We start from the raw sequence: 16444 nt of genomic DNA, 5'->3' as shown, positions 1-16444 counted from the left end.
TGAGGTGACAGGGCATGGTACGTGGACCACCAATATAGTGACAAGTAGCGTTCTTAATTAAATGAGTTAAAAATGCGGAAAAGGCACGGGAGGAACACCCACGAGGTTATACTGAGAAAAGAGTTGGACCTGACAATTGTAAAAGGAGAAACATGAACGGAATGAATAAAGGCGATTAAGAAGGGAAGATGCACAAAGTTGTCATAAATAAGGAAGAAAAATAGATATGGTTACAAGAAATCTTTAGCCATAAATATTTTCATTATAATTGTATATGGTAATGTGCAATCAAGGCAATTAATACTATTAGTGAGCCCGAATTAAGTAAGGGAACCGTTATAATTGTATGCTCTTATATAAGGACTGAGACCTCATTTGTAATGGCATCAGATACTTATTGAAATTTATGCAATCATTCTTTATTTCATTCTCAAAGTTCTAAACTGTAATTTTGGGAGTGATTATCAATCTGTTTCTTATGTGTTTTGTCAATTATTTTCATTCCTTGATTTATTCTTCAAATTATTGGGAAAGTGAAGTAAATCGTGGTTATCAGTAACACAATTTCTTCTAAATATTAACTTTGACCGTGAAATTTATTTTTGAGTTAAACAATTGAATTATTCCTTCATTCTATTCCTGCTTTACTCCAATACTTTTGAAACATAAACTGAATTAGGAAAAAACAAGAAGATGCAGTTGGAAGGACAATGACTTGATCTTATAATTCTTGATTTTATGGTCAAATATTGTAACTAGTCTGTTGAGAATTATTTATTTTGTGCTCTTTCACTAAGGCTATGTTTGTTTTCACTTATCGGATGCTTGAATGTAATCAATGTATTATTTAGAGTTTGACCCATTAAATGCATTTGTTTTCTTTTGCAATTACTTATTTGCTCTAAATTAATCAGATGTTGACAAATTCTCAAAATAATTAAGATGATTTCACTTAAAAATTCATATGAATGTAACCTTTTATCATTACTCTGTCCACTATCAGTATGGGGTGACCAATTTGGTCACCCTTATTGGACATTATGGGGTGCCCTATTTGGCCACCCCTATCTAAAATGTACCTATTTTTTTAGAAAAAATTTAACTGATATTTAATTTTTTGGTAACTTCAAATACACTTTTCTCTTCTTCTTCCCTACTGATTTCTTCTTCTCTGTATTCATGTTCCATGTATCCAGGAGGCTTCGCTGCTGCTTTCTTCTTTTATGTAATCATGTCCCATGTATTGAGGAGCCGTTTGATTTCTTCTACTAGTTGCAAAATACCATTGTATGTTGTGTTTAGAGTTTCTTCTTCTTCTTTGCAAAATGAGTTTGTTAGATTTGTTATCGTTTTGATAATTTGATGATTGGAATTTATTCTTTGTCATATTTGAAAGTTACATTTCAAATTTGATCTCATTTTGGAGTAGATTTAGGCATTAAATCGTGTGCTGGGTAGTTAAAATTTGAAGAACAAGTGTATGCTTCAGAACTTAAGATCCGAAATTTCTGAAATTGTATCGGAAAGAGAGAAGAACTTAAGATTTGATTCTGAAGTTGCATTGAAGAGATATAACTAATTAAGATCCAATTTTCTTAAGTAGCATTGGAAAGATAGAAGAACTTCCGATCCAATTCTAAAGTTACATTGAAGAGATAGAAAACTTCAGATCCCGATGGATAACTTTTATGCGGATATAACTTCAATAACGACCCCAAAAGTGGGTACCTATAAACTTCTCCCCTTAATCTTAGAAAAAGGACCCAACTACCCTTCACCCAACCATAGTCAAAGCTCCTCAACCCAAAACTCCAAGAAATAAACTATAGTTAATCAATAATACCAACTATAAATTATAAAGAAATAGTTCTTTTGGGTCTCTATACAACTCATTTTCCAACTTTCTTTTTGGTGCAAATCTTAGATCTCTCGCAACCCTCTCTCATAAGCCAAACAACAAAAACTTTCTATTGAATAAAAAGAGGGCTTAGAAAACCAAAGGGGCAAGAAAAGAAGGCCAAGAATTTGACAATAGAGAAAGAAGATATGTCACACCCTACCCTGTCCTTCCAATAAGGTATTTTACTGCTACTTCCAAGAATTTCTTTTCACAATTTCATTATCTACCTATGGGACTGTTCCTGTTTAAAAAATTTCAAACATACCCTTGACCTATGTCTTTGTCTCTATCAAGAAGCAAATAGTGTCTTTAATTCATTAGGGTCCCAAAATTTTCTCTTAGTATCTAAAAATTAATGTAGTCACGCCCAAAATTAATCGACCCACTAATATCCTTTGGGTTTAATGGCCTAAGCAATATCGCAAACCCTTCTATTTTATCCTCCTAATACCAGACTTGTGGATTGTTACAACCTCTAACAAATGGTCTTAAATTAATTCTAAAAATTACATTTTTTTTTTTGTGTTTTTCTGGGGTTGTGTATGTACAAAATTCTCCATAGGTTTTGAATTGGCATGTCAATGGCAGGATTATCGAAGAAAGTTGATGGGTCATGTCTAAAAAGCTTAAGAACGCCTGAAAAATAACCTTGCTTTAATCCTATAAAACAGATTTTGAGGACTGCAAATGATAATAGTAATTTGAAACTGTTAATACAAGGTCTCACTCAATAGGAAAACAGTTGTTTTTTTCCAAAATAGTACTTACCTGGTTGTGAGGAAGAAAAGTGTCTACCATAGGGTTTCCGAAAGTATAGGCGAATACATGATTTCAACTTTGTGGGTTTGAGTTCGGAACTCTACCAAAACCCATTTGATCTATTGGGTTGGGAATCTATTTTTTTATACTAATTAAGTGGATATTTTTAATATATATGCAGGATCTGAACGAAAACTACTGGACTAAGACGAACCCATAACTAATGCATTAGGTCCGCCCCTGAGTGGGTCTTGAGGTGTTGCTGGTAACAGTGTGGTTTGGAGTCAGGTTCTGACTTGGTTGTGAAATTGACGTACTACTGTCTAATTGAAAGAATGCATGAAGTGTATGAGGATTCAACCGATAACCTTAACGAGTGGTGGCAATCATAAGCGATTTAGGATTTGAACTTTATGAGTTCCGCTTTCTAGGACAACGACCTCAAGTGCTAACTATTGAGTTCGAAATTTAATATTTGTATATATTTGGTGGATTTATTACCATATATACAAGTTCTGAACCAAAATTACTAGGTTCGCCCAACCCATACAATACACTGTACGTGTACATCCTTGCTGGTGGCAACCCTCTTTGATTGATCAAAACAAGTGAATTGTGCTTAGACAATAACGCAAAGAGTGAAGTGAGAAAGTGTGGTTGGCTTTTGGGTAGGGTTCAGATGGAACTTGAGCTGGATTTGAGGGAGATTTTAATGAAAATTTCAGATGAAAAGAACAAAAATGAGGGAGGATATGCAAATGTTGACTTGGCTAAGAGTGAGTTTGATACTGTCAAACAGCTTTGCAATGATATCGAAGCTGATGATTTTGTTTTCATCAATAAACACTCTAAGAAATTTGATGGAAATATAAGTCCGGACCTTAATGAATGTATACTAGAGGATGTTGATGAAAAGAGCAGTGTCGGTCATGATGATAAATGTTCGAAATTTGTCAGTGGAAGACGAAGTGATGATTGTGGCACAGATGAAATTAGGCAAATGAATTCAAGTGTGGTGATGGAAGATGAGAACAATAGGAAGAGGAAACGAGAGTCTTACACGGACTTGCTGAGGTGGGTTACTAACGTCGCGAAAGATCCTTGTGATCCTGCCATTGGGTCTTTGCCAGAAAGGTCTAAGTGGAAGTTTTACGGGAATGATGTAATTTGGAAGCAGGTTCTGCTGCTGCGAGATGAAATGCTTTTGAGAAGAAATGCAGATACGAGTGCTCAGTGCTCGATATGGCAGGTATATTACTCTTTCCCTTTTTGGGCTTGAATGTGTAACTTGTGATGCATCATATAATGTGTCGTCGTTTATACTTGTCATCTATCTCATTGTGCTTAGTACATTCTTTCAAATATCAAAAGGCTGTATTGAACTGCTTTCTGAATGAGATGAGAATGCAGACTCTGTTTTAGTAACATTTTTATCGCCATGTAGATTTTAACTTTCAGCTTGGATAACTTTTCTGCTATTGTTCATGATTCTTCGTCTCGAAAGATTGAGCAAGGAAGACCCTGTTATGAGTGGCATTTGCATGCATTACAACTCAAATTTGTGGTTGCATTACCTGAACAGGGGAAATTGTTTTATTTGTTTAAAGCACAATAAGAATGCACTAGCTGAGGACTGTGAGCAAAACATGGTTTCATATTAGAGTATTAGACAACACATTTTTACTCAAAAGATGTTTAACCATATGAGCCCAGTGCTCCACCAGATTAATATATTGTCAGACATGGAGCTTCGATGTCTTCCTAATTTTGGCAGGTTCTTAGAGTTTAATTTTACATGAAGTAGCATACCAAACACAGTGGCGAAGTCAGGAATTTCACTAAGGAGTGTCGAAATATAAATTAGCTAACACACGAAGTAGCTAAGGGGATTCAACATTTAATATATATATACATAAAAATAAATTTTTGACCAAGCTACATAGTGTAATTTTCTGGCGAAGAGTAAGGTGGCTCCGCCAGGGACTGGATGTGCCAAATTCAAGAGAACAAAGAAGATCAGTGCTTGGATCTTGTGCTTTATATAAGAGAAAGATGATCAAAATGCTAATTATCCTTGAGGGTCAAATGATGAAAATAAGATAGGTCAATAATATAGCAGGTTGCCAACGTTTGGATCATCTAGGCTCTGAAGAAAATGTAAAACAGTTTGGCCCTTAATTAGAAAACAGTTTGGTTAATGTACACAAGTGAATAAATTAGTGTTTTAAAATACCGAGGTGCAGGGGGCCTTAGGGCTTTGGTCTAGTGGTCAGAGCACAACGCACGATGGGTGGGTTAGGTGCTGACAAAAACTTGTTATTTAAGTGGAAAAGGGTAGAGGCGGGCCTATTATCCGCCAAGTTTCAAACAGTGTGCCACTGACGTGGGATTTCTCGGTTATCAAAAGAAAAAAGGTGGAACCGTAGGATGGGACATGTCACTTATCATGGGGTTAGCAGCAGAATTCATCTTAATATTTTAAAATAAAATAGATTAAATTATTAAAAACTATAGAAAATCCAATAAGAGTTATATAAAACTCAAAAGCAAAAATTGATATGCTATCTAGGCAAAATAATGTTCAACATATTATTTGTTATAAAACAACATATTATATAGTCCCTCCATTTCAATTTATGTGGTATTATTTGACTTGGCATAGAGTTTAAGAAAAAAGGAAGATTTTGGAAACTTGTGGTCTTAAAACATGCCGTAATATAAGGGTAAAGTGGGGATTTTATAAAGTTGACATTCTTAAGTTGGATGGAAGGGGGGGGGGAGGGGGGGGGAGGAGTTTCCTAGTCAAATATTTAAAAAATAGTAAATAAAGCAATTAATGCTCTAGGGTGTAAAAGGAAAATAATTAAGGCATAAAGTATGCACATGACTTTCTTGGGGTGTTTGTGATAAATAGTAGAAGGTATAAAGCATGCATGTAGGGATGGCAATGGGGCGGTGCGGGTTTAGACATATGCGGGGCGGGGCAGGTTTAGACAAATGCAGGTGAGGGGTGGGTCAAAATAAATTTTTAAAAACCTGTGCGATGCGGGTGCGGGTTTGTGACTTTGTGCTAATTCTCTCCAGCCTTTGTTGTTCCCCTCTCTGCTCCACCTCTAAAGATAGAAGCCCGAAGCTCTCTATCACTGATAGAATGCAGAAGAGTCAAATCCTTTATATAGATATCAAATCATATTATGTCGTGAAATCGTTCTGTCATCTAAACCTGTAGACTTAACTTCACAACAATTAATACATTAAGAATTTAATTTGGTTTAATCTGTTACTTGGATTTAGCTTCCGATTTCAGTGAAAACTTTCAATTTTTTCTGTTTATCTTTCTTGCAAATAGTAACAAAATCCAGCTTTAATTCACAAATACTTAAGTGAATTATAAAGCAAAAAAGAAAACCCAAATATCAAAAGATATTGTTATTAATGTTCAGTCTTGTGTTTTGCTTCCCTGCGGGGGCAGGGCGGGTTGAAATTTTGCGTGTTAAGGCATAATCCGCCCCGCACCACTTGCCATTCCTACATGCATGGGACAAATATCCCACCTATTGAGGTGTTAGTCCATGAAATTTCAACTCCCATGGTCGCTTCTTGGTATTTATAGATTGCCTCACCTAGGGCGAGTCCTGAGGTGAGTCCCAACTTTACCTTTTAAAACACTGATTTAAATGTATATGGGGTTAAAAGGGGGTTATAATCCAAGTATTAATCTACACTAGAGATGAATTCCTAGTGACTCAAGTAAGGAAATACATGCTAATTTGTGCCCTTTGCTATTTTAATTAAGGGCATTTAGCTAATTTAACGTTTATCTCTTTTCTAGTAGGTATTATTATATCCCTTTCAAGCTAGATAAACCAATTGAAACATTTTCAAGCATTTTTGTTTTCTTTGCTGATTTATATTTTGTTACTTACTACCGGTTGTTTGTGGTGAATTCAGTAGACTGGTAAATGTAAGCCACCAACCAAATAGCAATCTGGAACTTAGCAGCTCAACCAATTCAACTCCCTTACATCATGAGTAATATCAATAGATGGACACTCAAATCACATTAGCCGGTTTTCTGCACATTCCCAGAATCTTGTGTGCTGTGCAAAATTATGAGTAACATAAGCAAGTTTCAAGTCTGAAACAAAAAAAAATGAATAAGTCTTATTTTATTTTGTCTCATGTGACATATCCGGAGTGTGATCAAGGAGCTATTGAATAGGTTGATATGTACTCACTCCGAATTGTTTAGTAACTTTGAATTCACAAAATTTGTAAATTCAATCAATTCATTTTATGGGATACAGTTAGCTGTTAAGAGTCAATGTACTAATTTTGAGTTGAGAAAAGAAAAATGATTCAGTTTAGTTCCACCCCCAACCCCACACTAAGTTGCTCGGACTCGGGTGCGGGCATCCGATACGGGCACGGATCCGAGTGTCGGATTCGGCAAAATCTAAATTTAAGATTCGGGGGCGTGGTTCCAGCATCCAGGTATGGATAGGGGTGCGGAGATTCGACTAAAAAAATTCAAAATTATAAAAAATAGAGCTATAAAGAGAAAAAGAAAGTCATTTAAGGCCTTATAGCAACTCTCCATCTATATCGCTGCTACTGTCTACCAGAAGTCCCAACTCAGAACACGACCCCTTGAATTCTTGTTTTTTCTGAAACACAAAGCAGCAAAAATAAGACAAAAGTGCTACAATATTGAAGGTATGTCATTTCTTATGTCTTAAATCTGTTTTATTTTTAATTTTGGAAATCAAAATCTCAATTTCGTTCCAAATTTGTCGATGGACTCAGGTCAAAAGTATCCGAAGATAGTTGACCGAATCCGGGACATATCCCACACTCGCTCTTGTCCCGTGTCGAGACGGGTGCGGCACCAAAAACGAAGAGTCCGCGCAACTTAGCCCCCACACACACCCGACCATTAAGATTCAGATTCATAATAGACATCAAGGTCCTAAAATATTACAAACAAACAGAACGTTTTAGTAAACTGTAATTAATCAATCATTAGTTTAAATCTTAAAAATGAAATATGTAGCCTATTTTGAGATGTAGAGTGGAGCTTGATGGTATTTGCTGGAAACATTATAAACTGCCCTTTTAAGGCAAAATGAATGATCTAAAACAGTACTAGATGAGATAAATAGTGAAAGAAGTTCATAATTAGTCACATTTAGTTAGATAGTTGAAGCCAGAAAAGAATAAGATATGAAGCAAAAGCGTTTGCTTAAATTAGATATGATGGAATTTTCTCCTCTCATAAAAACCATGAAAGTCCTCAAAAGGAGATAAAATAAAGTGATCTTGGAGTGGTTGGGGGAGGGGATGGAGAAGGACCATATTCCCCCACCCAATTGTATTGATGTTGAGATATGATTAATTCATGTCTTATGGATCTTATCTTAATATTTATTAAATGGATCTTGACAAATTTACTGGTTCTTGATTCTCTTTTTTAATGGGTAATGCTAATCATATTTTCTAGAACATTGATTGAGCTTAACGTAGTTTGTCTACTTATAGTTGTAAATAAATAACCTATCTCACTGGAAAGTATCAGCTGAACTTCAGTTATTGGACGAGTTTGGTTCCGCATTCTGACCATTTAATTTTTTGAGTGCTTATTGAGATCTGTGGCTAGTGCGATGAACTATGATGTAATCATAAGTGTAGAGTTTATTCTTTTCTTAGAAAAAAAAATTAAGGTGATTACTGTGAAAGAATTGCAAATGACATAATTTTAAATGGTATGCACAAAAATGCAGAAATTTTGGTACTTAAGTAAGTTCCATATTTTTGCTAATGTTATGTTGATAAGCTACAAAATGGTGTAGTAATTTGGATGGCTGAGTTTAATTTTCCAAATCGTTCACTGCATTACTATTTTGAATGACCACACAAAGACTGTTTTGCTGGGGAATTGGCATTTGTCATTTGTGATTAGTTGGGGAATTGGCGTCCTTGATTACCAAAATACAGTAGGGGCAGGTCAGCACTTGCAGACCATGTATTTCCTAGTTAAGTTGTTTATCTTGATCATGTGTTGCCAATTTTAGTATGCTGGAGCTGGCATAGCCTCTTTTATCCTTGTTGAATCCCTTAAGTTTTGCTGGGTAAACCAACAAATTACTTCATGTTTAATTTGTTGAAGTATTGTTCTTTCAAAAAATGCTGTTTTTTGTGTTTCCATTTTCAATTGTGTAGCATGTTCCAGATATCTTTATAATGCACTTCCACATTCCTAACTTGTAACAGTACACACATATCTGGAGTTCCATGTTTCCTTTTGTGACCCTTTTTATACGTTGAATGTATTTCCCCGAGGCAATCGCCTATGACAGTGACCAGGATGTATTCGTTCATTTTTTCTGTATTTGGATCATCTTCACAGAGTGTACAGAGTTGAAGTCCGGAGCGTCCTCTCGTTTGAACTCTTACCTTTCTTCATCGCACTTGCATTCAGATGCGTAACCAATCATTTGCAACGATATTCAAGCCCATGTGAAGTATTTACTCTTGTCGAAGCTTTGGCTAAATAATAATTTTTCCTTGCTTTATAGATTAAACAGAAGATGCATCCATCTATGTATGACGAGGATGCTGCTGCTGAGAGAGTAAGATGTAGCCAGCGGGTTCTAGTTGCTAAAAATCCATTGAAGAAGGCTCTCTTTTCAGCATCATCATCCTCAAGTTATCCAAGTGATGAGGATCCGATTGATGGACCTGCTGATTCTTCTGCAGAGTCAGAAGTTGGTCTTTATTGGAAACAGCGTCGAAAGAGAATACCAGTTGGACCACAGTTTCAAGCAGATATTCCTGAATGGAGGCAGGAGAAGTGTGAAAGTGACTCCAAATGGTTGCGCACCCAAATCTGGCCGCTAGACAAACAAGAAAAAAACAGAATGTTGATTGAAAGAGATCCTATTGGAAGAGGAAGAGAAGATATATGCGGCTGCCAATACCCAGGTTCTTATGAATGCATCAAGTTTCATCTTGCTGAGAAACGGAGAAAGGTTAAACTTGAGTTGGGATCAGCCTTTTATCGTTGGAAATTTGACTTGATGGGCGAAGAAGTTGCACTTTCTTGGACAAAAGAAGAAGAAAAGAAATTCCAGGATATAGTGAAATTGAACCCTTTGTCGACAAACAAGAGTTTTTGGAATGAAATATTCAAGATCTTTCCTAACAAAAGTAGGGAATCTTTGGTCAGCTACCACTTTAACGTCTTTCTTTTACGGCGCAGAGGTCACCAGAATCGGACAAATGCAAGTATTATCGACAGTGATGATGATGAACCAGAGTACGGACCTCGAACTAATTGTTTTGGGAGGGATTCAAAATTCTCCATCTTTTGTTCCCCACGGAAAGAGCATCTAGATTCGAGATAGTAATTGAATGTTTATATATACCACGGCGTTGTTCAGAAATGTAAATTGCAGGTTTTTGTTGTGCTTTTGCTCATCAGCAATTTATACCAGCAAATTCTTATCTTCTGTCAGTTGCAAAGTGCAGACACGTGATACCATCTGAAAATTGTATATTTTTGAGTTGGTGGATACTTTGGTTACAAAGAAGGTTCAAGGACATACTTTTTGCATACACAGTTTCCCTACTTTGTTATTGTTCAAAACACTGATTAAGAATGTTAATTTTACACCTCCTATCTATTGTTTGAAAGGAACAAAGTAAGCTTACTCAACACTCAACAATTAAGTCTGCAAGTTTATGTACAGTAACTAATGTTATGATTTGCTGATATGGATCTCTATATATCAGCTGTTTGCTTTGTGTTTTCTTTGCATCTCTAAAATCATTGAGCTTTTCATTTGGGATAACTGATAAATCAATGAATATATTTTATACAAGCTGATTTGGTGTAAGAAAGGACAGCTTAATACACTAAGCTCCCGTTATGCATGAAGTCCAGGGAAAGGTTGAACCATATTATGTCTATTGTACGCAGTCTTACCTTGCATTATTGCAAGAGATCATTATAATGCCTTGAATTAATGATCACTTTGTCACAGGACGGCAACTCTTACCGCCATATCAGACCCGATCCCATTTTTATTTTTTTATTTTTCAAACAATAGGGGAAATGATTGCTGGATGTGGGGGTTGGTTAGACATGCCAGCAAAGCTAAAGGTTTTTTTTTTTTTTTTTAAAGTTGTGAAGTCTCTATCTTCCATATTTGTCTCTTAAATATATCACTAGTCTGAAGCTTGTCTGGGCCAAGCAGATATATCAATATATCAGAGCTTATCCTATTTGGAATTTTGCTGCTGTGACTACTCCAGGATAGAGATTTTTCATCCTTATTTTGTTATCCTCAAGGAAGCAATGCAGTAGACAACAACAACAACAATAATAACTCAGTATAATCCCACAAGGAAGCAATGCAGTAGACATTTTAGATAATACAAAATTGAAATCCACTTGCAGATCTCTATGACCAATTTACAAATCTCTAGCTTATATGATTGAGAGTGCATATACATTGACTAAACATTAAAAGCACACCATATATTGTATTCGCTTTCACTTTTCTTGTCCATGCTCTGGAGATAGATGTGCTCTGGTTGTCCCCGCCACTTTTCTGGTTTAGGCTGAAACCAGGTTGCATGTCATATAAAATTTATGAAAATATATTTATGGAGAGAAATTCGTGTGTAAAATATATTTTCTGGCAAAAGAAAATTAAAATTACGATATGAATAACTTTTGACATGTCATGCTTGTCTTGAAAAGCTCACTAAGGAATTAAAAAAAAATTCTCTCCGGTACTAAAAGGAAAATAATGTAAATTCCATTGAATAGATAGAGTCGATGATACGATAAACAGTATTACATATGGAATTAGCTTTGCAGGTTCAGCAATCTCAAATTTACTACTGATTTTGCAATTGCAAATGAATGTTAGGCTAGGCCAATAATTCTACCAAGAGTAGTTTTTTAAGTGCTAATTGAACATAAAGTAATGGCTTTTGTGCAACGATGAAAGGGTTCTAATAATATTGTGTCGGTTGTTACAACCTTTAACAAGTAATTTGAAATTGATCTTAAGAAAACCTATTTTATTAAGTAGTACTCATTTCTCCCTTTTCAGAATGGATCCGATAGAAACATTTATTTTTATCTAAAAATTCTATATTAAAGACTAAGAATAATATTAGTAAATGAAAGAGCGTTTCTTTAAAAATTTAAGTACGAAAGATTAATAATATTATCTAAGTGTCACTCGGAGCAAGTAGTATAAAGTCAAAAGTTAACATAGTTGCAAGAAGAATGAGAAGTCATTTTCGTCTTTGATTAAAAAAAAATTATAATACCAGAAAATATTTTTCTAAAAAATAACTTCTTTTATTTCAAACACCCTAGTTCGTTTAAGCCACAAACTCAGAAGAGTAATAATTGAAACCCAAAGTTAAGTAATTAATAGGCCAAAGTACTTATTGGGTCAGATTTAAGGGAACCGTATTAGAGAAGTTAAATGAGGTGCTTTTAAGGTTGAATTGATTACTGAAATATTGATTTCGAGCTGTTTGATATGCTTTACAGCAGAGGCTGATGGAACTTAGAAGTGATGGGTGTAACTCCATTATTTCTAACGCAAACTATAAATTTATATAGTATATAAAAGATTAATTGAATTTTTTAAATATTAAATTTTGAACTTATGATTTTAAAGCATAGCATAAGAATATTAAGTGGGCGTTTGGACATAAGAATTGTAAAATTCCAAAAAATGTGAAAAAAAAATTATAGTTGTGTTTGGACATGAATATAATTTTAGGTTGTTTTTGAAGTTTTATGAGTAATCTGAGTGAAGATTTTGAAAATTAGCTTTTTGGAGTTTTTCAAAATTTCAAAAATTTTCAAAATGCATCTTTAAGTGAAACTTAAAAATTTTATGACCAAACGCTAATTTCGAAAAAAAGTGAAATTTTTTCGAGAAAAGGGAAAAAATTCTTATGTCCAAACGGACTCTTACAATATAAATCTCATCAAATTTAAATTTTGAATTTGATTTTGCTTTATTGTCATATTATTAAAAATTAATGTGCAATCTGGTAATGAGGTCTATCAAGTTCCAAACTAGAATACTATATTGCAAAGCAATAATGAGATATTCAACGACCACCAAAAGGATGTAGTACAGTGGATGAGACTGCTCCTCCCTTAACCAGAGGTTTCGAGTTCGAGCCCTGGGTATGGAAAAATCCTTGGTAGGGAGCGCTTCCCCCCGAATGGGGCCCTACGCGGCGCGAATCCGGATATAGTCGGACTCCAATAGGAATACCGGGCACCGGGTGGGAAACAAAAAAAAGATATTCTAACGAATATGAAGCAAGCTGCTTTTAACTACGAAAAGAATCTCTAATATCTACTTTCAGTTATCAGTAATGCATTTCTCTTGGATTCACACTTTGACAAGAAAATAATATCCCTTTACAGTACTTACTGTCTTTTTCCTTTTGCACTTTTCATTAATCAAACCGAAAGGGGCATACAACAATCAGCTTTCACTCTCCCTATTCTTATGCTCCTTGATTCAAGTCTTCTAAACCATACTTATTTCAATAAAAAGATGAATTTTTTTAATATATATATATATATATATATATATATATAATTATAAAAGTATGAATGCAATATTCTTTTATCAAAATAGCCTTAAAACATTGATCAATAAATAATTCAAAATTGGATAAAATCGTAATTTTTGAACTTTACCTAATGTTAATCGAATTTTGAATTGAACGAGAATTATATCCACTTAGAATTTGGGTAAAAAAGTATGGATTGATTTCATTCCTATTCAAATTAAGTATGGTAAGACTTTTACCACGAACACATTACTCTTACATTAACCATATTGGCTGACAAAGTAATAAAAAGAATTTCTACTTCTGTAGACAATTTGGTTAAAAATAACATACAAAGAAGAGAGTTCTATGTACCTAGCTATTAAGTATTGCGGTCTCTGAATCTTGATTTGGTGTCCAACAAACAATTACTACTAAATGCTCAATAAAGCTTTACCTATTTATAGAATGAAAATAATATAATTAACAGTTTGAAAGGTTTTATAAATTTTACTATGTGCAATATAATCCCTTTATGAAGTCAAAAACAAACAAGACATATGGTTAGCAAACCAAGTAAAAAAAAACATGCAAATTTATTCGCTTATGTCCCTTTTAAGATATTTTTAGAAATAAAAATTCATATGCAATCCAACTTTTAGTAGAAATAAAAGACTTTGTTGGAAACAATAATTGCAAACGACAAGAAATCTGCCTCTCTTAGAGTAGTTTCGCACAAAAAGATGCACCGAAGTTAAAGAAAGAAAACAATCCCATCAACAATTTCTTAGAGATAATAATGCATCTCTCTATGATCGAGATAATATCCAAATTAAAAGAGCTTAGGATGAAACATATTGATCAAGTACATTGAAGTTAAAGGAAGAAAATCATCATAGAGGTCAGGTAAATATACAAAGTAGCATCTTTAATATCTTCATATGTAACTTGCATGAAATTATCAATATATTTTCTCCTTACAAGTATTCGCCTATCTTGCGTGAACCGTTAATTAGTCGTGTATTGTTATACGATCCTAATATCTATAGTATTATTTCATACCATAATATGACTTTGGTTTTCTCATCTTTCTTTTGTCATGTCTGGAGTGTTACATGTGAGGCATGTAAATATTCTTTTTATTGTTTTCTTTACTTTAAATTTACATTATTTATTGATATATGTTTTAGGCATGATTGTAAAACTTAGTTGTACTATATATTACTATCTTTATATACAGATGTGCTCATATGTAGCACAGACTGCAGAGATAGAGTCAGAATTTTGAGTTTATGGTTTTTAAATTTTAGAAAAGGTAATTTATTGTGTTCTGAATAAATCATTTATACATATTAAGCGAATCTTTTAACACAATACAAGATTTGAGTCAAAATTAATCACTTAATTCTACCGAACGTGTAAGTCGAAGGCTAGCTCTGACCTGACAAAGGAAACAAATATCGTCGTGCATGTATCTATATACCTAACCATTAGGAGTGGCAAACGGGCGGGTCGGGTTGGATATGGTTCGGGTTGAAAACGGATAATGAAAAAACGGGTAAATTATCCGACCCGACCCATATTTAATACGGATAAAAAACGAGTTAACCGGCGGATAATATGGATAACCATATTATCCATGACTTCTTACATATGATCACTTTTGGGAGAATTCTTAGTCTCCCTAACTTGAGGAACCCCCAATTTGAGGTTTTACAAATGTAAAAGTTAGACCCATTAGTTATCCATTGGTTAATCATTGGTTATTCATTTTCTAAATGGATAATATAGTTCTTATTCATATTTGACCCATTTTTAAATAATTCATTATCCAACCCATTTTTTAATGGATAATATGGGTGGTTAAATGTTTTCTTTGAACCATTTTGCCACCCCTACCGTAACCATACTTGAAACTGATTATCTCTTAGAGTTATTCAGTATGTTTTTTGTTTCTTTCATAATGTTCTTAACTTTGTAATTTATATTGTTTACCCTTGTGTTATCTTCTTCATGAGTTCTATACGTTTTAGAATCTTTTGGATCTTCAAAAGCCAATGCTATCAAATATAATTTAGCTAAATTATTATTTTATGTTCTTCTCCCAGCGATTTCCACATGTTATTTACTTATGTACTAAGTGATGTTATCATTCAAAAATCATCCCTTTGACACATAATATTTTGAGACATGGCGTAGAAAATATAATTTTCTGAAAAAGATGTAGAAAATGTATATTGTCTAAAATTAAATAAAAATTCTTTTTTAAACATTAAGTTGGAGGAAAACAATATTTTTTTACGAGCGAGATATACGTGCGAGGCACGTACATAGAAACTAGTATATATATATATATATATATATATATATATATATAATTAATTTTTATATTAATATGCATTTTAATTTGTAATACATGATTATTTTCTATATACCAAATCAAATTTATTAGAAAATGTTACTTGTTATTGTAGATCGTTATTTTTATCGAATTACTGTGAATATTTATATGAGTGACGTGGCGTAGTAGGTGGACTCAGGATTTTAACACGACGGGGTCAACCAGTACCTATAAAAGACTTTTAACACGAAGTCGCGTGATTTAAATTAATCATTTTCAAGATATACATATATACATATATGTCACACCTCCTTTTTACCTACACCCGAAACGGAATTATTTATTTTATTCAGAGTCGCCACTGGGGAAAATTTATGGTGTCCCGAGTCACCGATTTATTTTAAATCCCAAATCGAGGAAGGTTGACTCAGTTTTAAGTCTGCGAAACCAGAAGACCGGGTAAGAAATTCTGTTAACCCGGGAGAAGGTGTTAGGCACTCCCGAATTCCATGGTTTTAGCACGGTCGCTTAACAATTTATACTTGGCTTAAATTATTTAATATCCTACATGCATTTTACCTTTACAGCTTTTTTTAAAAAAAAAACACTTGATTATTCGTAATTAAAGAATTGAGTTACGCGTACGTATACTCTTTTGTTTTGGAGCGTCAAAAATCATGTCACGCGTACGTGTCCATAATTAATAACGTTTATTTATTTAAGAAAATTTTAGTTGAAGCTGCGCGAACGCATCCCTCGAGTCCTTTTTCTTTTAGAGTTAAATTTGCAATTATGTTACGCGAGCGTATACATAATCACAATACTAATCTAAATCGAGTGTA

The 16444-nt window shown here is 34.0% G+C and overlaps 1 protein-coding gene across 1 annotated transcript; it reads left to right on the top strand.

The window, feature by feature from the left end:
* Positions 1–1881: 1881 nt before the first annotated feature.
* Positions 1882–10373, top strand: LOC107793497 (AT-rich interactive domain-containing protein 1-like). Its single transcript, XM_016615868.2, has 3 exons — positions 1882–2077; positions 2841–3908; positions 9235–10373. The coding sequence occupies exons 2-3, from the start codon at positions 3339–3341 to the stop codon at positions 10060–10062; spliced, it is 1398 nt and encodes a 465-aa protein (XP_016471354.1). The 5' UTR covers positions 1882–2077; positions 2841–3338; the 3' UTR covers positions 10063–10373.
* Positions 10374–16444: the final 6071 nt, after the last annotated feature.

This window comes from Nicotiana tabacum, chromosome 1 (assembly GCF_000715075.1).
Source record: "Nicotiana tabacum cultivar K326 chromosome 1, ASM71507v2, whole genome shotgun sequence".
Classification (NCBI taxonomy): Eukaryota; Viridiplantae; Streptophyta; class Magnoliopsida; order Solanales; family Solanaceae; genus Nicotiana; species Nicotiana tabacum.
Note: the sequence above shows the minus strand (reverse complement) of the source record. Positions and strands in the feature narration are given on the sequence as shown.